A 23,730-nucleotide genomic window follows, 5' to 3' on the forward strand; every position below is an offset into this window, starting at 1 on the left:
CTGACCCCACCTACTATATGAAGCCGCAAATAAGCTCCCTAATAAAGATTGCAACAAAATCAGTTCGAAGCTTTTACTTTATTGTAAATGTCATACTCGATTACAAATAAGACAAATAATAGTAATCCACTAGTCGGCTTAGTGTATACTGTGATGTTTTGATCAATGGAGTCATCCAATAATGCATACCAACTACACAGCCGAAAGCATTTACGCGTGGGTTGTATAGCATATGGTGAACTTGAGAACACATTTAATAACACTTGTTAGCATGCTTTAAAAAGTGAGCAAGCTTGTGGAAAGAGCAAAGCTTACAGTTGAACTGAAGAAGGATGCTGTGCTTTGGTGGAATATAATTAAAGCAGAGTTACTTAGGTTTAAAAATTCTGTTTGTAAAGAAAACAACATAAAGATATAAAACGGCGACTTCTACATAAACAATACATGTACGTGAATATAAATGTTATAGTTTACAGTTTATATGTTCGGTATAATGTGAGCAATTTAAGTTTTCTTAATGTATACAACACATATTAGATCTTCATCCATGTTACATCATGTTGCTTAAGCCATGTTAAATTTATTAGTAAATATAAGTACACAAAAACATACCTAAGAAAAATATATAACTAAAAAATACCAAATATAAGTTTATGTACAGTAGAGTGGGGTAAGACAGGACTTGTGGTAAGATGGGACTTCTTCCTAAATCTTATTTACGCTACTGAACCATTTAATAATAGACGAAAAAAAAATGTTTCAATATTGTTCAAAATTATTCTCACGGTCAAACACAGTGCGCAGAAAAGATGATTACTGTTGTTAGGAAGTAAAATTCGGTCTTACTCAAAGGCCAACAACATTTTTTCCATGGTAGAATAATATTGATATAAAAACTTTCAACTTTGTGTCCCACTTAGTTTTGTAGGAATATAATGCCAAACTTTGGAAGGCTTGTTTTTAACTCAATAGTTTATACCTTATGGGCAATTCAAACATACATTACTGATATAATAACAATTTAATGTTTGGAAAATATTTTTGAAATTCAGTCACAGAAATTTGGATAGCAAGCGGCATCCGTATAAAATCCATATAAATTTTAATTTTTCATTGGTATCGCCCTTTAACTTAGTAAGTTAGTATCCCCAAGTAAAGAAGATTTAAATTTAAAATGCAACATCATACCAAAATAGTGCTGGTATAATTGGATACGAATTTATAAATTGGGCTGTTTTTATTTTGCCATCAAGCATCCTCTTCCATTGAACAAATTCTGTCCTTCATCCACAAAAGTTTTCCATTCATCATTGTTTGTGTTGTACAATGCAATATGCCCAGGTTTGGAACTGGTATGATTACATTTGAATTAATTGCTTAAAATACATTATTATTATTATTATTGCAATAGATTATCTCATAAAACTTTCAAATTAAGTTTGTTCATAATATAATGTTAAACATTGTGTTATCCAAAATTGCACATCCCACCTTCCATACATTGCAATGTGGTCATCAACACAACAAGCAGAAACTTCACCAAGTTGAAAAGGAATGTTGTTTGTTAACATCGTCCAAACTCCATCAGCAATGTTCATGAATTCACCACTTGTTAATAGAGTGTTGTTTGAACCATATCCACCTGGCAGTTTTATCTTGAATTAATTTATCAGTTTAATGGAGATAAATTCTTGTCATTTTAACAACCGTTATATTGAAAATATAACTTCTTTAAATTTAGAACAGAACTAGTCCTTACATATTATAACACGGAATTAAAGTAACACAATGACCAAGTTACCAAAAACAAATATTTTTTCATCAAAATGCACAACAGCACACGAAGCTCTTCCTTCCAACATGTTGTTTCCTGCTTTCCATGTCTTACTTACAGAGTCATACACTTCAACTTTTGCACAAACTGAAAAAAGAGTATCCAGCACTATTTACTACCATTGGTATTTCTAAACAAGTAAACCTGTTGTAGTATTTCTTTGTCCACCATTACCCTGTTCATAACCTCCACAAAGATATGCAACATCTGAAAAATCAAAGGCATAAACGCTTTTATAATTTGAATAAAAGTAAAAATTATGTGTTTCTCATTTGAGGTGAAACAAACCTTACACATGTAAGACTATAGAATTTGTACACCTGATATACATATCAAGTATAACGAATGAATGAACTGCCTGTAACCTATTGATTCTGGCTTCATGAGACACTGCTACATTTGTAGGGTGTATGTGTCTTTGGGCAAGACACCTAACGGCAATTGCTCCAACAGTGGTCACTAACGGGTTGTCTAAATCTTAAGCCATGCATAAAAATCCCTAAAAAATAATCACCCACAAAGTTACCATTTGTGTTTAACGATTGTCCTTTACCCAACATGCGAGACTAAATAAGTTACATTCATTCACTCAATATATAATAAAAACACCCCTAACCTCCAACCCCAACTGCAGATGCCTTTGTTTGAAATGAATTTGGACGTCCAACTTTAACCCAAGTATTGTTGATGGGATTATATTTGATAATGGTATTTGCAAAATATACCACATTCCCTTGCACGTCTGACAATCCACCGAAGACAAATATTTCACCTGTATTCATAAACACTTTATTACAAATGTAGAACATAGAAATCACATTTACCTTCTATTGAAGCAACAGCTGCTTCAGAATGACGGTTTACCATCGGTGCAAGGTTCTCCCATTTAATGCCATTAAAGCGTTTCGAAATATTTGTCTTGTAAGCACCATTTTCATAGATGTAACCAAAGCAATACACCATCTCATCATGGCCAATAAACATCACATGTTGCTCAGATTCACCAACAACCTGGTAAGTTTAAATCTAAGTTTACAGACCAACTACAACCCGATCTACACTTACTTGCAGTGATGACCATTTCTTTTCAGTCATATTGTAACTCGCTATGTTTTGCTGCTTGTTTGGAATAAATATAAGTTCTGTAATGTTAACCTTGTTTAAAATATGACAAAATTAAAGCAACATTGAGCTAACCTTTGCATGGGTAGCAACTTTTTCTTGGTTTCTGTTTTTCAAACAAATCTGGTTTTACATGAAAATAAAAAGCATCTTCAACCAAATCTCTGCAATCAAGAAATTCACGGACAAGTCCCTTTAATAAAAAGTAAATGAACAAGAAAACCACCAGGTAGAAGAAACTATTTAAACCTCTTTTCTGATGTTCCTGGATAAATAATCAAGTCTCACATATTGCAATCTTAGATGTTTGAACAGAGTTGGGAAATATTGTTTTCTTGTCTGAAGATGATGTTTCACCCAACCAACCATACACTCATAAACAACTTCCTCAGACTCCATCTAGGAGTAAAAAGTCATAAATTTAGTTTGTCGCTTCTAGTTGGTAAAGTCTGCACATAAAAATCAAATGTCAAGTAAAACTAGGATGAGATATGATGAGAGTCTCAAAACACATTGTCTTACCACCAATTCATCAGAAGAAATTAATTTCTCCATTTCCACTTCATCCATTTCAAAAAACTTTTGTTGAGTTGAAACTTGGTCGAAATTTTCACAAATGCACCGATCACATTCCAATACAAGATCATTGAGAGAATACAACTTACCAAGTTGACGGTAATGCGAACAATTCAATGGACAGATTTTATCCGCGAGAAATTGAATAACTAAAGCAAGTAGATCTATGAAAAACAGTTATGTAAGGCTAGGATAACATTATACGAAGTACAGCAAGATAATTTTTTAAATTATTATTTTATATTACATCAGTGGCTAGGCACTTGCATCGTAACAAAAGGTACACATTTCGATGCTTCCTTGTCTACGGTCCGTGACATGTACTTAAGCATGGCATTTAAAGGTCACTGCTTTAACTCAGTGGTCCGTAATGGGTCGTTCAAAAATTGCCAACAATACAAAAAAACAACCACCCATAAAGTCGCATACATGGTAACTTGTAAGTGAACACAAGAAGAATAAAATGAATATAACTTGCTTTATTCTCGAGTGGCCGGAAAACGATAGTCATTATAACATGGGTATCCATACACCTCGTGCCAGCTTATGAGTTACCACGTATGTTGCTTTTGTGTGTGATTATTTTTATTCACTTTTTATATATGGCTGATAATTTGGACAACCCATTAGTGACCACTTGGTAGAAGCAATTGCCGTTAAGTGTCTTTCCCAAGGACACATACGCCGACAATGGTAGCAGCGACGAGCCTTGAACCCATTACCACTTTGCCACGGCGCTTTAAAAAATAAGACACCATGTCTGTGCCAGCTATGTGTTTGTATACATGGGGGTCGTTTATTCCCTTACCAAGGAAATTATGCCAAATATCACCTTGTACTTGCATCAGTGAAGCTGCATGCAAAACTTCATCAATATTTTCCTCCGATAATAAAACTTTGTTCGTATAAATGAAAGTGATCACTTGCTCCATTGCAACTTTTGTTACTTCTTTTATTTTGATCACTCTTTCAAATTCCTCTTTCATCTATAATGCAAACAAAACTTGGTAAAGAGGTTACTTTTCATAGTTCAGCAAATTTACACTAAATTTTCTGCTTACTTTGAGTTGATTACGGTAACAAGATCATTGGTATAATAGGTAACTGTGGACATGATTCTTACCTGACTACTGAACATAGTGTCAAAATAATTGCTACTTGCAGCTAGAATTGCTCGATGTGCAGGATATTTTTGTCCTTCTGCTACCAGTGTGACGTCACAATAACGTTTATTGCTTCGTTGCCTAAAAATAAAAAGTAACTTATTACTAATTAAATGGCACTTACGTATTCTCGCGTGACGGTAAGTGACAGTCATTGTAATACAAATAAGATTGTCTGTTTTTTTAGAAGATTGTGGGTAATTAGAGACAACTGGTTTGGACCTATAACAGTTAAGTGTCTTACCCAAGGATACACACACCCACAATGGTACCAGTATTGAGAAGCTGACCAGACAACCACACGAAATCAAAGATAAGAATTAAACAAAGTTGGGTACTAGTAAAGAACCCGTGACTTTACAGATTAGGCAGTACGTTAGGGTTTTAGTGGTTAGGAATTTTAACTAGCAATCAAAAGGTGTTTTGTTAAGTTAGGTTAATCACAAAAAAAATACTGCATTTTATGGCTTTGAGGTAAAACATAAGCATTTTACTTGACAAGCATGTCCATGATGAAGTCAAAATGTCCATCACAGCTTAGAAACTTAGATGAAGACATTTTCATGTGTAGATCTGTTCCCAATTAAGCTTTCTTATTCAATTTGCACTGCAACAAAAACATTTACCTTGTAGAATTAGGTACAGCTTTTAATCAAGGCGTATTTGCTTGTCTTTCTATATAGTTTTCTTTTAAAAAATGTTAGTCATTCGTGTTGATAATTAATTTGGAAAATGTGCGGAAAAAAGTGCTGACCAAGCTGGTATGTAGTTATTTTCAATCCAAAATTAACACATAATAAAGTCTATATTTTATAACTTTAACTTGGTGTAATTTTCCTCTCTTATCTTTTATTTGACTGCTCTATGTGTGTCAGGTGCTGTCGAAACCTATTAAATGACCAAAACGTTGAGTAAAGTATTACAAAGGGTACGTGAGCAAACACCAGGTAATTCACCTCTGTTTTGAAATTCTCTCAAGCAAAATAATTACCACAGATTACGTAAAAATATAAATAAAGGAAACGCGAAAGGCGGAACTGTGGTTTTCCTAGCGGTGAATCCCCTAAAACACGAAGACTATGCATCAAATATTTTTATAAATGCAACATTGAAACTATTTTACCATTTCGTTAATATAGCATTTATAAACACGAGAATTCGGTAGTTGATTTTTTAATTATACATGAAGCTGTTTGTACCCCAACATTATTTTTAGTTAAACATGCTTAGAATAAACTTTTAACAGTATATACCGCGTATAGGTAAAGACTCAGCTTAATATTTTGATCTTGCTGTCTAGTTTCTGTAAGAGGCTGATTATAATAAACTATTGTATTCTTGTCGAATCTAAACTTACACGCGGCATGTTCACGACAGCAACCGCAAGGGTAACATGAAATATCACCAAATATGTGTAAAGGTTTTAAAAGCGTCACTTCTGCTGCTTTACTAATATGCTTCCAAAGCCGCCCTATGCTGCCATAATACGACAATTCATAAAACAAAATACTGATCAAAAACCCTACGATATCTGTTTTAGCAGTGCGTTGCAACAACAGAACGTGACTGACGTTAAAATTAGTAAAGTGCAGAGAAAACTTTTGAACCAAAAGTGTGCAAATTTGTGCTTGAGCAAAGTCTAGACAAGGTTGCTGAGCTGTTAAGCACTTGGTCAGGATACAATGAATATCTGAAGTCTCCAAATACAAATTGTTGAAGATGATATTCTGTTGCAATATTTGAATGACGTCAAGAAATTGTGGGGGATGAAAGATCTCGATAATGACGTCATTAATGTAAAAGTAATGTGGAAAGTTTTTGCTATTGCATCAGCAAGACCAGAAGCAATCATGTAAAGATCTAAATATGTTGTACTTAGTTCGAATAATATATATGGACTATTCGCTATATAATATCACGCAATGCTTTTATATGATTTTATGTTTTCCAGGTTTATTACAAATGCACCCCTAAAGCATCGGATTGAACTAGTGTATGTTTGGGACTTTGTTTTAATGATGGTACAAACGTGCTTAAACTTCATTAAAGTCATAAGAAAAAATATAGAAAACATGGTTAAATAGTTTTCTGTTTGAAAAAGTCAAAAACAGGATTAAATAGAGATTTTAATATTTTTTCCCAAGAAATGTTGGATAATGTTTGAAAATTTTACTGATTTTAACGTCAGTCACGTTCTGTTGTTGCAACGCACTGCTTAAACAGATAACGAATTGATCTTTGTTAAGTAGTTTGTTTGATAAATTGTCGTATTAAGACAGCAAACAGTATAATATGACAGCGTGCATTTTGAATTGAACGCTTTAAAACATACGCACCATGGTTTAAAAACTGTGCTCAGTTCTGAACACTGCTCTAAGAGTCTATAGCCCCCACTGAATATACAGGATCGCTGGTTGGATTATATGACTCCGTGCTGATCCGACTTCATATACAGGCTTCAGCGGGGTGCTATATCTACTGTAGTACTAATTGCTTTTATAACCAGAAACCAAACAGTTCATGATATATTGCTATGTTTTATTCCTTTTTCTGGTATACAAGTACACGATACGGTATCGGACAAAAGCTTACTTGACGGCTGGGCAAAGGCTCGTAAGAGCCCGCCATGAACCTAGACTGACCTCGAGGTCTCAGTGCCGATAGTGGTTTCTCGTTATTAGTTATTGTGTTAGGGAAAAGGCGAATTATATAGCGGACAGAATCACGTGACAGCAGTGTGACGTCATGCGATAAAAGGGAATCGATTTGGGCCTGTCATCGGCTGAACGGGATATCATTAACCTCGTTCAACGGGGGGTTTGTTTTCATGGGAAAGTCTCTCATGAGATAAGTCGTATCCGCACTGTTGGCATTGATTAATTAAGTATTGGGATTGGGTTATGTGACGTCACTTTAGGCGTCGAGTTGCAACAATACCTCCCTTTCGGCAATGAGAAATTGATATGTGGGTCTCATGTAACCGAATACATTGTTGAAACTCGACGCCTACAATATATAAAGAAAACGATAACGATAAAATAACAAATCCGGGGCAATTAAAAAACTAAATAAAAGCGAAGTAAAAGACACATGGCGCAAGATATACAAAGAAAGAACATAAACAAAAATTAGGTTGGGTGGAACAGCGGTATTATGCTCCGTAGCTCGGAGCGATTAAAGTTGTGGACGGTCATGGGGTAAAATACAGGTGTGCGCATTGAAGTCGCTCGTGCGATAATGAAACGGACATGGGATCACTTATTGCTGTGAGCCCGGCAAAGCCGGCAGAATAAGTCGGCGCCTGTAGCTCAGGTCGCCCTGCGAGAGTTTATGTTAGACACCGGTTATGCACACCTGATATTTCTCCGTGTTGCACTTCCTTTACTTGTGAACGGCATTGACGCAGACTGGATAATTGTGTAGACTGTTGAGGATGCTGCTTGTCCTCGGTCTTATATCCTTTCGTTGAGGTAAAAAATACCCACGGCGTAGTGATAGCAGTGGAAAACTGGTCGCTTCTGACATCGTGGTCGCAAGAAATAGATCCATTTCGAAGCGAATGCAAACGGGAGACGGGACCGTAAGTTGAACGGTCGTAAAATATAAAAACACACCTGGTTTGCGATGTTGCTTTGTCAGTCAGTATTGCAGATCGCGGACGCTTTTGCATCTGCTTGTATTGCCATATAGTCCATTGAATAGATGCGGACAGCTTCCGCAGCATAGTGGCTGCTAGTCGGTTCGTAACATCGATATAGTCCATTAAATAACTGCTGTGGACGGCTTCTGTGGAATAGTAGCTTGTCGGATCGGAAGGTTGCGTGTTCAAATCACGTCGGGGTCACCATTTATAGCCCCCACTGAGTATACAGGATCGCTGGTTGGATTATATGACTCCGTGCTGATCCGACTTCATATACAGGCTTCAGCGGGGTGCTATATCTACTGTAGTACTAATTGCTTTTATAACCAGAAACCAAACAGTTCATGATATATTGCTATGTTTTATTCCTTTTTCTGGTATACAAGTACACGATACGGTATCGGACAAAAGCTTACTTGACGGCTGGGCAAAGGCTCGTAAGAGCCCGCCATGAACCTAGACTGACCTCGAGGTCTCAGTGCCGATAGTGGTTTCTCGTTATTAGTTATTGTGTTAGGGAAAAGGCGAATTATATAGCGGACAGAATCACGTGACAGCAGTGTGACGTCATGCGATAAAAGGGAATCGATTTGGGCCTGTCATCGGCTGAACGGGATATCATTAACCTCGTTCAACGGGGGGTTTGTTTTCATGGGAAAGTCTCTCATGAGATAAGTCGTATCCGCACTGTTGGCATTGATTAATTAAGTATTGGGATTGGGTTATGTGACGTCACTTTAGGCGTCGAGTTGCAACAAGTCCAAAATTATGTCCACAGTAAAGTAGTGTGAAGCGAGAGATTTTTCAAGACAGAGTGGTGAAACTTATTCTAGCATTGTAAGCAGGCATGCAAGACGAATTTTTGATTTCGTTTTTACGAGAACGCGGACTTGCGGTTTTTGAACGAATACCGTAGCAATCAGCAAAAGCAACATATCATAGCGTATACAGGTGCGATAAGAGTAGTGTTGTTGCGAGTATCTCTCGCTTCGGTCCATCTTTTAAAGTCAGTATATATCCGTGACGAGATATGCGGTAGTAGGTCTCACTTGCTACCTCGTCTCGCTTGGATAGCATTTCGGCGCATTATTCCTGCTGCCCGCGCAGAGTAGTTAACGCTTTTGTCGTGTTGTACACACAGTCACCAGTTAGTTTAGTAGTTGGTACTGCAGTATAGTTACGTTGTATAGCGTTTACTTTTAGGTTTATTACGACGTATTATAACGTTATTCTCTGGTTGGTAGTATAGATATCCATAGGTTATAGTTACGTTGTATAGCGTTTACTTTAGGTTAATTATGATGTATTATAACGTTAGAAACGTTGTATAGCGTTTACTTTAGGTTGATTATGATGTATTATATCGTTATTATATGTTTGTAGATATCCATCGCTTTAGTTCGTTAAACTCAAATATATTAAGTTACTTTATCACAATGGATATCGATTGTAACAACAAAAATGAGTAGAATGCATCGGTTCTTTGAAACATCCAATGTTGTAGCCGCTTACTTTCGCACCAGACCTAAAACTCCACCCGAAGTTGCGAAGAAAGCGATTGATTTTCTAGGAAAACGAAACGCTCCAGACGAACATGGTAAATATGAAAGGATGGCAGATGTCGGATGTGGTAGCGGCCAGTCTACTGAAATATTCGCACCTTATTTTCACAATGTCATTGGAGTGGATGTGAGTCACAACCAGATAGCAATGGCTCGGGAGAAAAATAAGACAAAGAATGTAAGTTACATGGTTGGGGCAAGTGAAGAGTTGCCCTTCGAAGATGAAAGTCTTGATTTGGTGGCGAGCGGTGCAGCTGTACACTGGTTTGATTTTAAGAAGTTTGCTAATGAATGTAACAGGGTTTTAAAGCCAAACGGTTCGTTGTTCTTGCATTCTTACCATTCATTTCCTCACTTTGCTCCAGTTGATACGCAGCGTTTCACTGAGGAACAGCTTAGTAGCGTTTTGGAAAGCACACAGATTAGAACTCGTGAATTCAAAAGACTTTTGCCAACTCATCCACGATCAAAAAATGTGTTTGAGGTGTTTCTTGAAATATATGACATCATACAGAGTGCAGAGAAAACTTTTGAACCAAAAGTGTGCAAAATTGTGCGCGAGCAGAGTCTAAACAACGTTGCTGAACTGTTGAGCACTTGGTCAGGATACAATGAATATTTGAAGGGGAAGTCTTCAAATACAAATATTCAAACAACCCAAGAAAATGTTGAAGATGATATTCTGTTGCAATATTTAAATGACGTCAAGAAATTGTGGGGGGTGAAAGATCTCGATAATGACGTCATTAATGTAAAAGTAATGTTGAAGGTTTTTGCTATTGCATCAGCAAGACCAAAACCAATCATATAAAGACCTAAATATATATGTTTTTTTTTTTTTTTCGATAATGTATCCAGGTTTATTACAAATGCACCCCTAAAGCATCGGATTGAACTAGTGTATGTTTAGGACTTTGTTTTAATCAGGCATGATACAAACGTGCATAAACTTCATTAAAATCATGGGAAAGTATAGAAAACATGGCTAATTGATTTTTGTTTGTTTTTTTTTAAGTCAAAAACGGGATAAAATAGAGAAGTTAATATTTTAAAGAAAAGTTTGATCATGCCAAGAAATGTTTGAAAATTTTACTGATTTTAACGTCAGCCACGTTCTGTTGTTGCAACGCACTGCTAAAACAGATATCGTAGGATTTTTGATGAATATTTTGTTTTATAGATTGTCGTATTATGACAGCATATAGGGCGGCTTTGGAAGCATGTTAGTAAAGCAGCAGAAGTGACGCTTTTAAAACCTTTACACATATTTGGTGATATTTCATGTTACCCTTGCGGTTGCTGTCGTGAACATGCCGCGTGTAAGTTTAGATTCGACAAGAATACAAAAGTTTATTATAATCGGCCTCTTACAGAAACTAGATAGCAAGATCAAAATATTAAGCACGTATTACAATTAGCATAATTTTATTTGAGTCTTTACCTATACGCGGTATATACTGTTAAAAGTTTATTCTAATCATAGCATGTTTAATTAAAAATAATGTTTCTGTTTCAATTAATAAGAATATGATATAAAAGAAGTGCTGTTAAAGCGTCCTCGCTTAAAGAGTAACAGTTTGATACGGGCGTCAATAGTTGTGTGTTGTCTATATCAAAGTCATAAAAACCTCGATTAGTCCAACTGCGGCTTTGTGTGTTCAAATGCGAGCAAAATTGGTGACTTTGTCAATGGATTTAAAGTTGAACCAACTTGTTAGATTTCTTACGGTTTTGTGACCATTTACGTGCTCAACAAGAACAATTGTTTGACGAAAATGATCTGCATGACCACTTACGTGCTCATCTCGTTCGTATAAAAAACATTGAGATAAAAAAACAATGAGAACGTTACCGCATTCGCTAGCCTTTAAACACACAAAAGCGACAGTTGAACCGTGGTGCTCTTTAAGAACGTAGCCTACTACCGTTGGACCACTCGGTGTTTCCTTATGTGAAAAGTTGCGCTGTTCACGTGCTTGCACGCATGAGTGATTACAGTGGGGTTTGTCAACAAATTGATTCCCATGACATCTGCTGACTGTTGTGTGAAGTACATAGTACTCTCTATGACGTGACTGAATGTGTTTAAACTTTTACTTCGTGTCATAATAACATGTTTTCAATTTGTGATTTTCGTGACGTGGTTGAGACACGGAGTGTGCAGCGAAGCTAGCTTTTTTATTTATATGTTTGCAGTTAGGTTGGAAAATGCAAGTTCCGTGCAATTTCGCTCGTGCCTTAGGTTTTATATCTCTGTGTGTAGCCGTTTCTGCTGCTTCTTATCAACCAACATGGGACTCACTGGATAAACGTCCTCTACCAAACTGGTGAGAATTATGTTTATATTTTTAGTAAAAATTCCAATGCCAGTGAAGGAATGTGTTGTTTGATACCAGTAATTTAGATCCATAAAAAAGGAACAAATTTACTAAAAGTGTGAAGTATGATCACTTTACTTTTTTAGGTTATGTAAAACAAAAAAGTGTGTCTCATATGTATGTAAACAATATTTCTCAGGTATGATGAAGCCAAAATTGGGATTTTCATTCATTGGGGAGTGTTTTCTGTGCCGAGTTTCGGAGAAGGTTTCGCTGCAGAGTGGTTTTGGGAATATTGGAAAGGTGTTTCGACACCATCTGCTGTTTATTTCATGGAGCAAAACTATCCACCAAATTTTCAATACGCAGATTTTGCTCCTGATTTCACAACCGAGTTCTTCGATGCTAATAAGTGGGCAGATCTTTTTGCTGTATGTGTTGTTTCTAATATATTTATTATTGTCTCCGTCCTGTGAAAATCTTAAGATTTTACTTGTACCAGGCCTCGGGAGCCAAGTACGTTGTATTGACAAGTAAGCACCATGAAGGCTTCACGAATTGGCCATCAGCAAACTCATGGAACTGGAATTCAATGGATGTTGGACCTCATCGTGATCTGGTTGGAGAACTTGCAACAGCCGTTCGAAACCGTACGTCCATTCACTTTGGTTTATACCACTCTCTCTATGAGTGGTTCCATCCACTTTACTTGCAAGATAAAGCAAGTGGATACAAAACAAATGATTTTGTCAGGTCAGTTTTTCATTAATAACCTCTCCATCATTTTCCCAACCACACGTGTTATTAGATACAAGACGATGCCAGAACTGTATGATATTGTAACAAAATACAAACCAGACATTGTGTGGTCAGATGGCCAGTGGGAAGCAAGTTCCGAGTATTGGAACAGCACAGAATTCATTGCATGGTTGTATAATGACAGCCCTGTTCGAGTTAGTGTATATTTTTAATAGTCACAGGTTTGATATTTAAGCAATTTCTGTTTCAGGAAACTGTTGTAACCAATGATCGATGGGGTTCACATACACTGTGCAAACATGGGGGATTTCTTACTTGCCATGATCGTTTTAACCCGGGTACTTTGCAAACAAGGAAATGGGAAAATGCACTTACCATGGATAGAGGCTCATGGGGCTATAGAAGAAATGTAGCTTATGATCAGTACATAACAATTGAGGGTTTGCTTCACGTAAGTTTCCATATTTCGCTCGGTACCAACTAGAGACTGACACCAGATGGTAATAGATGGGCTCTTGTGACTTAGTGTTGTTTGAATTGGTGATAAAATTTATGGCACAAACAACTCACAAAAAGTACAGCTCATTTAATGTGCATATTCAATGTGTGCAACTCAGCTTATCACCTGGTCTGTGTATGTTTTAGGAACTTGTGTCAACAGTTAGCTGTGGTGGAAATATGCTTATCAACATTGGCCCCTCTAAAGAAGGTACAATTCATCCAATATTCGAAGAACGATTGCATCAGATGGGTGAATGGTTAGCTGTAAATGGAGAGGCAGTGTACAGCAGTCACCCATGGAAGCATCAAAACGATTCCTTGACACCAAACGTTTGGTACGGCAATAAATGAATATGTTATAACACTTCTGCACTCAAATGCATTATATTTTACTCAGGTACACAACAAGGGACAATACAGTATATGCTTTCATATACAATTGGCCATCTTCTGGCATTCTCTCAATGGGTTCACCAATTCCTACATCAGAATCATCAACTATTTCTCTTCTTGGAGGAGAATCTAATCTTACTTGGGAGCCTCTTAAACCATCCGGAACAGGAGTTATCTTCCCAATCATCAATCCATCTACCACACAGGCCAAATGGGTTTATGTTTTGAAAATGGTTGGTTTTGTTTAATATAAATTGAAACGAAGCAATTATTAAGTATAAATAATTCAATCGCATGTGTAAACTTTCATTACCATAAAGTCGTTCTTGAACTGAGTTTTCATTGTAATAGTTAGACCAAACACATACCATGCCACTAATGAGTATGGTGGAGGAAGATGGGACACATTTAGCCCATAATATCCAAATATTTTGATTGTGTTTTAAACAATTAACAAACAGTCTAAGGAAGTCCCGAGGATGTGGCGATTTTATATTTCTTTGAATTTTCTTCGTTTACTACTAAATGGAACGAGAAAATATGTTTATTACTAACTAGGACAAGAAAATATAATGTTTGCTACTAAATGGGACAAGAAAATATAATAAAAAGGTGTCCCATCTTTCCCCCCCCCCCTACTATACTACTTAAATTCTCTTACATTATAAAGTGCATTAATGTTTTTGTTGCATTTATTTAAAAGCAGTAGAGCTTTGGGTAATTTAAATAACTGTGTATGGTAAATCAAATATGCAATTTTCAGTATTGACAGCAATCACCCCATTTTATGTACTATACCATTTATCCGTATATTTACTTTGAGATTTTCATTCCATGCACTTCATATCACACAAATATAATCTTACAACTTAAAAGAGTGTCCAGTAAATTGTTTTGTTGTTTGCTTCAACAAAAGAATGTGAACGATTGAAGATGTAGGTTAGCACAGCATGTGATATTGTGGCAATGCTTGGTTTATGTGTCTTCCTAATATTACTGGCAGCATTGGATGAAAAAAAAACAACTTTTACGCAAAAAATGTTTAAGTATTTGATTTTATTGAGTTGGTTGTATATATTCTACTTCTCAAAATTAAAATGGTTACGTTAGGTTAGGAGAAAGTAATTGCATCGTGACATCATACTTAGTTTTCTGTATCGCTGCCCGATTTGACTTCAATACAAATGTTCGCAAATGAAATACTAAGGTAAGCAAACACTAGTCACTAAAGTTTTTACAAGCACGACTTAATTTGACTTTACCCGCAAATCCAATACTGTATAGTGTATACAGTAGGGCGGGGAAAGATGGACACATGTGCACTACATTTTATCGTCCCATTTGGTAGTAAACAAAGAACCGTCAAATAAATATAAAACCGTATCCTCACGACTTCTATAAACCGTTGTTAATTGTTTAAAACACGATCAAGACATTTGGATAATATTTGCTGAAAGGGTCCCATATTACCCCGGAGTACTATACTACAATTCTTGCTTTAAAAGATTCGCTTGCGAAAGTTTTTGTCAAGGCGTCACAATATAAACTTATTGATAGTTGATTACTTTTTCTGTGGGATATGGCATACTTTCAATCAAAAAAATCGAAAGATTGAATATTTGGGGTATATCGTATAAGCGGTACGTGTATAATAAACAACGACATCCAAGAGATTTCTTAGACATTTTCTACGAAATGACTTATTTGCATGAATTTGATTTATCCTGGAATTAAATTAGGTCATTTATGACGTTAGTGCACATAAAAAATGTTGGAAACCTTGAATATCGTTCACTCACGTGTTACGTTTGTTAACAGTGGTTTGGTCCGGAACGCTGCTTTAACGGTCAATCTCGGGGCCTAACTGCTGCTGGAGCCTGTTAGAAGCTGCACTGAAATACTGAATACGACTTGACCATAAAAACATTTAGTTTAATAAAAAACTGCATAAAAACGAATGACATTAAAAGATACGCTAAGCTGTTACACAACATAAACAACGACTAGATACGATTCGATACAGTTTGCTGACGATAATAATTATAACCTTTCCCAACCAAGCAATTAAGCAACCTTTAGCCAACACAGTACAACGAGAACTGCCCGACACACGCAAATCTGAAAAGTGGGAAAGCGCAATGCGCCACACGTGACACGCAGCAACTAATTATTAGACCAACGGCAACAATGAACACGCGGGATCGTTAAAAAAAGTAAGAAGCAAGTCATGCGTGAACAACAGTAATAAGCAAGGCAAAGTAGCAGGTCAAATAGTGATAAGGAAACACAACAGAAAACAAAAAGTGAGAAGAAACACATTCATAACTAAACTAACATGCAATACAAATATTACGTAAACAATAGGAACAGTATGCGTGTCAATAAACTAAGTGCTAAACCCACGACATTACACGCGCATAATAAACTGTCATGCATACAGAGTAGTTGTATTTTTATTTTTTGCAACACATTTCAGTCAATTACGTATGCACTTCACAACCAGTCGAGCGCGAAGCAGTCGAATTTTGCGTCGTTTTCATTACGTGTATTCATATAATGAATATTTTATTAAGGAATACTGTCCCGTATTTCCCGGCCGGTATACGATGCGCTAAAATTACACCTGTTGTGCGAATACCTAAATAACTCCTTGTGTGCTTTTAGAGGTTCCACGGTTTACCCCACCCTTCTGTATTTAAATTATCGGTTCTGGCATTTTGTGTGTTTTTATTTTAAAACAAAATATTATTTTGACACTTTTCACCTACTTTCTGCATGCTGTCAAATAAAATAGTGGATTTCCAATTTAAAACTTTGCAGCGCTTCTGTTCTGCATGAGGTTAGACATTTTTACATGATCCGAAGCTACGAAAATACACGCATGCAGATAAAAAAAAGAAACTTATACTTATTCGTTCAGGCAAGTTCTAAAAACTGCCTAAGAAACAGACTAAAAATCAAACACATTAACTTAAAATAAGGAATGACGCGTTTTATTACAACATATTTACACGCAACGAGTTACGCCGAAAGTCACTAATAAGAAAATAAAACATGATAAAAATTCAAGGGAACGGTCAAATAAAATGATCGAATTAAAATTAGGCAATATTTTAATTATCGGTCGTAGTATTTTCGTTTGAAATGTTCGTTTCATCAGCTACGTCACTCTCATCGTCAACGGTCGTTGTTTCAGTGACGTCATTTTTTGCTGAGTCATCTGTTATTGCCACGGGGATTTCCCTTTCTTCATCTTTATCTTTCAGCGATGGAACTATAGGAGCAGTGATGCGCAACTTCCCAGCTTCGTTTAAAGTCGACATTAATTCTTCAGCTTTTACGTTATCCGGCAACACTATGGATCGGTGGTATTCGTTGCGGGAATACGACAAGCAGCCATCTTTCTCTTCCTTTGATTCTTTCTTCGCTTCGACGACAACTTTTTGTCCGATCGTCTTTACTTTGACTTCGCTTGGATCGAACCCAGTCAAATCGAACTCGCTGGAGAAGTCCGAACTTTCTTCGGATGTTGTTTTCTCATCTTTTTTCTCGGCTCCTTTTCTCTTCAAAATTAATGGAGCAGAATGATCAAACAACTCCACGACGTCATCCAAAAAATTGGAAGCTGACGTCATTTGGTAAGGATGGAAGAAGCGTCTTGGTCTGCTCATCCGAAATAAACTTGGTTCTTGCATATTCTGCCACGGTGAACGCACACAGCAGCTTCTTTGACTTGGTATAATAACTCGTAGTGCCATTCCGCTTTTATAGAATATTTCTTTAGTAAAATATCAGTTATTCTGTCTCAAATTCTTCGCAGGTTTGAATACCCAAGGTGCCTTGCCAGTGTGCTTATATACGATCGACGTTCCTTTCGCGACGTTTCTAGAAAGCGAGAATGTTCGAGAAAAAGCTCGAAAGCGAGAGAACGTTTGTTGTGACACGTGATGTACGAGAAGCTTCTCTCCTTTCGAAACTTCTTCTCTAAGTTCTCTCGTTTCGAGAAGTTTCGCGTCTGATCGAAGCGTGTTTAAATACTCGAACATGTCTGTCGTGAAAATATTCACTGCATTAACGAGTATAAGCTCAACGAAGATCAAGATAAGTTAAGGCGATTTATTAAAAATGTCTCTACGAGTATTTCTGCCAAGTCAGCAAGTAATGACGTCACCATGTTGCGGTTTTGGGGAAAGAGTTGAACCTGCATGGTTTCGAGCTCGTTACGCTCGACCATATTTCTACCATCCTTCCCAAATGACGTTACCATCCCATTTCTTGGATGACGTCATGGAGTTGTTTGATCATTCTGCTCCATTCATTTTGAAGAGAAAAGGAGCCGAGACGAAAGATGAGAAAACAACATCCGAGGAAAGTTCGGACTTCTCCAGAGAATTCGATTTGACTGGGTTCGATCCAAGCGAAGTCAAAGTGAAGACGATCGGACAAAAAGTTGTCGTCGAAGCTAAGAAGGAATCGAAGGAAGAGAAAGATGGCTGCTTGTCGTATTCCCGCAACGAATACCACCGATCCATAGTGTTGCCGGATAACGTGAAAGCTGAAGAATTAACGTCGACTTTGAACGAAGCTGGGAAGTTGCGCATCACTGCTCCTCTAATTCCATCGTTGAAAGATAAAGATGAAGATGAAGAAAGGGAAATCCCCGTGGCAATAACAGATAACCCAACAAAAAATGACGTCACTGAAACAAAGACCGTTGAAGATGCGAATGACGTAGCTGATGAAACGAACAATTTAAACGAAACTGCTACGACCGATAATTAAAATAATGCCATACTTTAAACCGGTCAATTTATTGGACATTTGTCTTGATTTTTTGTTTCTGTTGTAAAACTTGCAAATCGTTTTCACTCTCTTATTTCACTCCAGCGTTAGCTATATAACATGTAAATATGTTGCAATAAAATGTTTTATTCCCTAATTGAATGTGTTGCATAAAGTACTGTGGGGGAAAAGACGAAACAGCTTTACCACGTATCCAAATCCTGATCATGTTTTAAACAATTAACAACGGCTAAGAGAGACGTAGGAATACAGTTTGTAATTCATAGAATGTTTTTTGTTTACTACCAAATGAGACGATAAAATAGATTGAAAGGGTGTCCTATCTTCCCCCACCCTACTATATTTGAATTAACTAATTTTTCAATATATATACTGAAGCAATATTATCTATACTTTGTTCTAGTTACTTCACAAGCCATAGATAATACATATACGTATGTATTATCTATGCACAAGCTGACCCATTTGTATTGTTGTGAAACCGGAAGCATAATCGCTACAGTTTGTCAAATGTTATGTATACGTATAGAGAGAGTAGTTAAAGTTTTTGAGATATCGCAGTTTAAGCTATGTGTTTACTTTTACAAATTAACCGTGTTATTTATATTTTATTTGAAAAAGATAAGAATATTTGCTGTGACGGATTGCCCAACTCCCGGCATGTTACAGCTTTCTATTTGAATTAGGCATGGAGAGTTCATTGAATAAGTAGCCGTGTCCAACGTCCGTGTCCATTGTCGCAATCTATACAATATACCGTCAAATACGAATCAACAAATGTAGTCAAATACGAATCATTAAACATATACTCAGATACTTTCGAGTCATGTTTAACACAGGTTTAACACTGGCCGAGTCGTCCTTATACTCGAGGCTAGATATTCCAAAAGAACAAATGCAATTAGACCCCGGCCTACGAGACTGAGGATAGTGTTCCCTAGTGAGAGCAATTAACCACAACCGCTTAAGCTAACCCTGTGAATTAAATTGCTCAATATAAGAAGCCTAATACAAAATGAAATTGAGCAGTTTAAGAAAGACAAGGTCATTTTAAACAGACGCCGATGATCAACGTTCTAATGTTTATTCCTAATGTTGCTGATTTTTAAGTTGAATAATTTTAATTAACCAATCAACCAATGTCGCTTACTCTTTTACGAAAACAAATCTAAAGAGAAAGAATAAAGAGACCCTTTCTCTTTATTCATTGATTGGAAAGGCGGGTTGCTGTACAGTCTACCAAGCGCTGATAAATACAATACGAAAGCTAACAGTAGTAAACAGTAGGATAGGAGTTGACGAAATTTGTGTTATGACTGAGTTATGTAGCGGAAAAACAACATTCCGGTACTTATAAACGTCAAACGCATTTAAACAGCGTCTCAGTTTGTTAGGCGCATAGTAAGCGCTAGGTCACAAATGCCTCTAGTTGGTCTAGTATTATTTATTAAACGAAACAAGAGTCATTATGTTACAAAAGAAGTTGTAATCGTCAGAAATTCTGAGCGGCCTACGTTTTTAAATGGAGCTTTTACGATTTAGCCTGGGGTAGTAAAATTACCGAGTATTAAAAATAAGTTTTGTGTTGCTACTATGATACAGAGTGTGCCATACCAATTCATAACAACGGGACGATGGAACACGTAGGTTATAGGTATATGTAGCAAATGAGAAGGAAGTTACGTCCTAAGTCGTGACTTAGTTAGGTTTAAGTTAAATTCGTCAAACTTATTTTGCAAGGCAGACAATTCTGTGCGTATTGACAAGTTTGAAATAATTAATCAAATTCGTGTTTCTTTTACACAGAGATAACGAAACTTAATATTGTTTTTCATTTAACCAAAGTTACTAAACCATAGGAGGCATGAGTTTAAACAAAGCCTTAACAGGACTTCATAGTCGCATTGTCTTACACCAGCTATTGAGTCGCAATAAGAGAATCCCCTGCGCGTACTTCTGTTCGCTCAAGCGGAAAGAGTATGACGTCACGGCGTCGTCACAATCTATGAAAGTGAGTAAATGCACGGGCTGTTGTGAATATGGCTATTTACAGAGCAATAAAATTTACGCCAATGTGTTTCCGCTACTTACTGAATGAGTTCTTAACCAAATGAGTCGATATAAATACTTAGCTTAAGCATGTACTCAAATTTTTACTTTGCTTAATTTGAGCAACCAGATCTACAATCGGTTGCTTTGATGGCGAGAACGAATTATTTTTAAGCGGATTTCACGTTATAATTTGGAAATAAGTGCGGTTACTATCATGGGAACTTCCACTTCATATGCATAAGCATAAGCAAATGTATATAATCTATCTAATTTAGCTCTAAGATAGATTACGCGCTATAGCCACAAACTCAACATGAATGAATGCAACTTACTTCATCCTCGCGAGGCTGAAAAACGAGAGTCGTTAAACACGGGTGTTCTGTTTTATACATTTCGTACGAGTTAACAAGAGGGTTAGGGGGCTGGGTTATGTGTGGCTGATCATTTGAACAACACAATAGCGACCACTGGGTTGGAGCAATTGCGTTATTATTTTCACGTTTACCGTTTGACACGCGATCGTTATTAGTTACAGTAAATTTACCACTTACAATAAATTTTTGTTGCAGCAAAATCACGTCCGATATTTATCCACGCTTGAGTTTATTCGGAACAAAGTGACGTCATTCGAAGGCCCGAAGTCGGAGGATGGGCAGAGAAAAGGAGGTAGTAGCGGGAGGTGGGGAGTGAGCACGGAATGGAAACTTATTTCTTCTTTCGCGTTGGGTGTATTTTCGTGGCTGATGACGTCATACTTTGATAGGCAACATGCAAGAAAAGAAGTTCAGCTGGAATTAATTAATAGACAGGTATGTGAGCGACACATTCATGTTTATGCCTTTATATAGTAGGGTGGGGAAGATGGGACATCTTTAGCACATAATATCCAAATATCTTAATCGCATATTAAACAATTAACAACGTTCTGTAGGAGTCGCGAGGATACGATTTTATAATTTTTTGACCGTTTTTCATATGTGAAGAGAAAATAGAATAAAAGGGTGTCCCATCTTCCCTCACCCTACCAAATGTAAAGCAAATGTGCAAAAGTCGTGGCTGTTATCTTTTCATGGTGACAGGCAGTGTATTTCCACGTAGGAGATTTTTTTCTGAATATTTATTTAAAATAAGTAAACCAAACGTGCCTGGCCAAAACACTGGAAATGGTTTTGTTAGGTAAAATCTTACATGCGCTTGTTGAAATTATAGATACGCGACTTGTACGGGCCGTTGTACGGCAATCGACTTGTGCAAGAAACTACTTACAGAGCAGTGGTTGGCGAACATGCTGGACTTCAGAATTACTTGAAAAAAGCTGAAGAAGCTAAAGATGCAGACATGATTCGACGATGGAGGTCTTTCGTGTGGAATGTTATGTACCCCATGGATAAGCAGGTGACGTGCGCAACGATGCAATTTACACCAGTGTCTTAATAAGCCGAGAATACTATGTTGCGTTTATAGTTAATAAATAAATTAACATACAGAGTAAAACAGGTTAAACGCCGTCAATACTTAATTTTACCAGGTATAAATATTTTACTATTATAGTATCGTACTTACCTAAAATGTAATATTATTCCCATTGGCATTTATTGACTGTGGATTTGCTTCGGAAAACCGCCAATGCGCCGGAGTTTCCATTAGATGTTAGTTTGAGCATTTTCATTGTACGGGTCGTGTCTTTACGCACACTTTTGTACCTATAAGAAGTTTGACTTGAATGGCTCGTTCGTCCGCTAAGTGTGACGACCACGATAATTTTCTTTAAACTAAATGTAAATACGTGTTTTGTTTCGTCGCTATATCCTGCCATTTCTTAAAAATATTTCTAAATTTTCGCTACCATAATCGAAGAGACAAATAAAGTTATTAGTATATATTAAACTTTATGATATATAACTGTTTATAAAACAGGCGGAACAATTAATCTGTAAAAACGCTCACTTGATCGTAAACAGTGAGTTCCCTGAGGAGTTCGAACAATTCTTGACTCATCTTGCTCAGCTACAGTTTGTTATGGAGGTGAGTTTATATATCTGATATCACGGTTGTCCCACTACGTACCTTATTATAGTTAAACGGAAGGCATAGAATACTATGGGGTAAGATGGGACGTTTTAAGCGCCTAATATCCAAATACTCCGATAGGCCGTTGTTAGTTGTTTAAAACACGACCAGGGTGTTTGGATATTTTGTGCTAAAGGTGTCTCGTCTTTCCCACCCTATTATATCACGAAACTGCTAAATCTCCGAACTTATTCAAATTGACAATGTGTTTCAGCATTGGAAAAACGAGAATGGTAAACTGGAATCGGTCGAGGAATTTACGCCGGACGATTTTTTGATAAGAAACAACGCACCGGGGGAAAGAGGGTTGAAAGAAATGCTTACACATGTTGAACAGAAATACAAAGAACTTCGTGCGAAACAAAAACAACTCATCGTAGAAACGTCTGCAGACGATCAGTCTGTAACGTCTTTGCTATCTAAAACATTTAAAAAATAGTATGGAAAATTATTTTACCTAATTTGCATTATTGAGTATTTCATTTCCTTGTATAATATGACAACATATGTTTATTTTGTCCGGCGCCGTGGTGTAGTGGTTAGCGCGCCTGTCTGTAACCCAGAGGTAATGGGTTCAAGGCTCGACGCTGCTACCATTGTGGCCGTATGTGTCCTTGGGCAAGACACTTAACGGCAATTGCTCCAACCCACTGGTCACTAATGGGTTGTCTAAATTATCAGCCATACATAAAAAAATCCCAATAACAATAATTACCCACAAAGTAACATACATGGTAAAGCTGGCACGAGGTGTTTAACCCGTGTGATAACGACTGTCGTTTTCCGGCCACGCAAGGATACAGTAAGTTACATTCTTACATTCTTCTTCATATTTAGTTAACACTGTGGCAATGTCTTGCAATATTTGTAAACCAAGTTATTATACTGTTATTCAAGTGAAAACTATTTGTATTTCAAGTTACTTTGAATAAAT

At 36.8% G+C, this 23,730-nt stretch overlaps 6 protein-coding genes across 9 annotated transcripts; 4 read left to right on the plus strand and 2 right to left on the minus strand.

Moving 5' to 3' along the window:
• Positions 1-59: 59 nt before the first annotated feature.
• On the minus strand, positions 60-16,702 carry LOC149737846 (kelch-like protein 12). Of its 4 annotated transcripts, none has more exons than XR_016384635.1 (14): positions 5,652-5,831; positions 5,190-5,302; positions 4,656-4,776; positions 4,365-4,518; positions 3,479-3,696; positions 3,206-3,355; positions 3,032-3,149; positions 2,900-2,976; positions 2,659-2,845; positions 2,451-2,606; positions 1,979-2,041; positions 1,802-1,921; positions 1,492-1,655; positions 60-1,349 (listed from the first exon to the last, which is right to left on the minus strand). XR_016384635.1 is itself a non-coding variant. In XM_089875044.1 (14 exons), the coding sequence occupies exons 2-14, from the start codon at positions 5,258-5,260 to the stop codon at positions 1,238-1,240; spliced, it is 1,698 nt and encodes a 565-aa protein (XP_089731170.1). In that variant the 5' UTR covers positions 5,261-5,302; positions 15,671-16,702; the 3' UTR covers positions 60-1,237. The 4 variants fall into 4 exon arrangements, 3 of the variants coding, with proteins under 3 accessions (XP_089731170.1, XP_089731168.1, XP_089731169.1); XM_089875044.1 differs by lacking the exon at positions 5,652-5,831 and adding an exon at positions 15,671-16,702 and having other exon boundaries at positions 1,492-1,642; XM_089875042.1 differs by having other exon boundaries at positions 1,492-1,642; positions 5,652-5,826.
• On the plus strand, positions 9,691-10,795 carry LOC149737847 (putative methyltransferase DDB_G0268948). The gene has a single exon (XM_089875055.1). The coding sequence runs from the start codon at positions 9,800-9,802 to the stop codon at positions 10,709-10,711; it is 912 nt and encodes a 303-aa protein (XP_089731181.1). The 5' UTR covers positions 9,691-9,799; the 3' UTR covers positions 10,712-10,795.
• LOC149737848 (alpha-L-fucosidase-like) lies at positions 11,964-14,746 on the plus strand. The gene is made up of 7 exons (XM_089875051.1): positions 11,964-12,227; positions 12,418-12,649; positions 12,721-12,971; positions 13,027-13,171; positions 13,228-13,428; positions 13,623-13,813; positions 13,876-14,746. Exons 1-7 carry the CDS (start codon positions 12,109-12,111, stop codon positions 14,117-14,119), a joined length of 1,383 nt encoding a protein of 460 aa, XP_089731177.1. The 5' UTR covers positions 11,964-12,108; the 3' UTR covers positions 14,120-14,746.
• Positions 16,703-16,842: 140 nt separating the features above from the next.
• Positions 16,843-17,733, minus strand: LOC149737849 (heat shock protein 23-like). Its single transcript, XM_089875059.1, has one exon. The coding sequence runs from the start codon at positions 17,627-17,629 to the stop codon at positions 16,985-16,987; it is 645 nt and encodes a 214-aa protein (XP_089731185.1). The 5' UTR covers positions 17,630-17,733; the 3' UTR covers positions 16,843-16,984.
• A 172-nt stretch (positions 17,734-17,905) lies between these two features.
• On the plus strand, positions 17,906-18,810 carry LOC149737850 (body wall muscle protein HR-29-like). The gene has a single exon (XM_089875058.1). The coding sequence runs from the start codon at positions 17,997-17,999 to the stop codon at positions 18,651-18,653; it is 657 nt and encodes a 218-aa protein (XP_089731184.1). The 5' UTR covers positions 17,906-17,996; the 3' UTR covers positions 18,654-18,810.
• A 1,127-nt stretch (positions 18,811-19,937) lies between these two features.
• Positions 19,938-23,579, plus strand: LOC149737851 (uncharacterized). The gene is made up of 5 exons (XM_089875056.1): positions 19,938-20,685; positions 21,296-21,535; positions 21,936-22,121; positions 22,644-22,751; positions 23,011-23,579. Exons 1-5 carry the CDS (start codon positions 20,539-20,541, stop codon positions 23,233-23,235), a joined length of 906 nt encoding a protein of 301 aa, XP_089731182.1. The 5' UTR covers positions 19,938-20,538; the 3' UTR covers positions 23,236-23,579.
• Positions 23,580-23,730: the final 151 nt, after the last annotated feature.

Source organism: Ciona robusta, chromosome 3 (assembly GCF_009617815.1).
Source record: "Ciona robusta chromosome 3, ASM961781v2".
Lineage (NCBI taxonomy): Eukaryota > Metazoa > Chordata > Ascidiacea > Phlebobranchia > Cionidae > Ciona > Ciona robusta.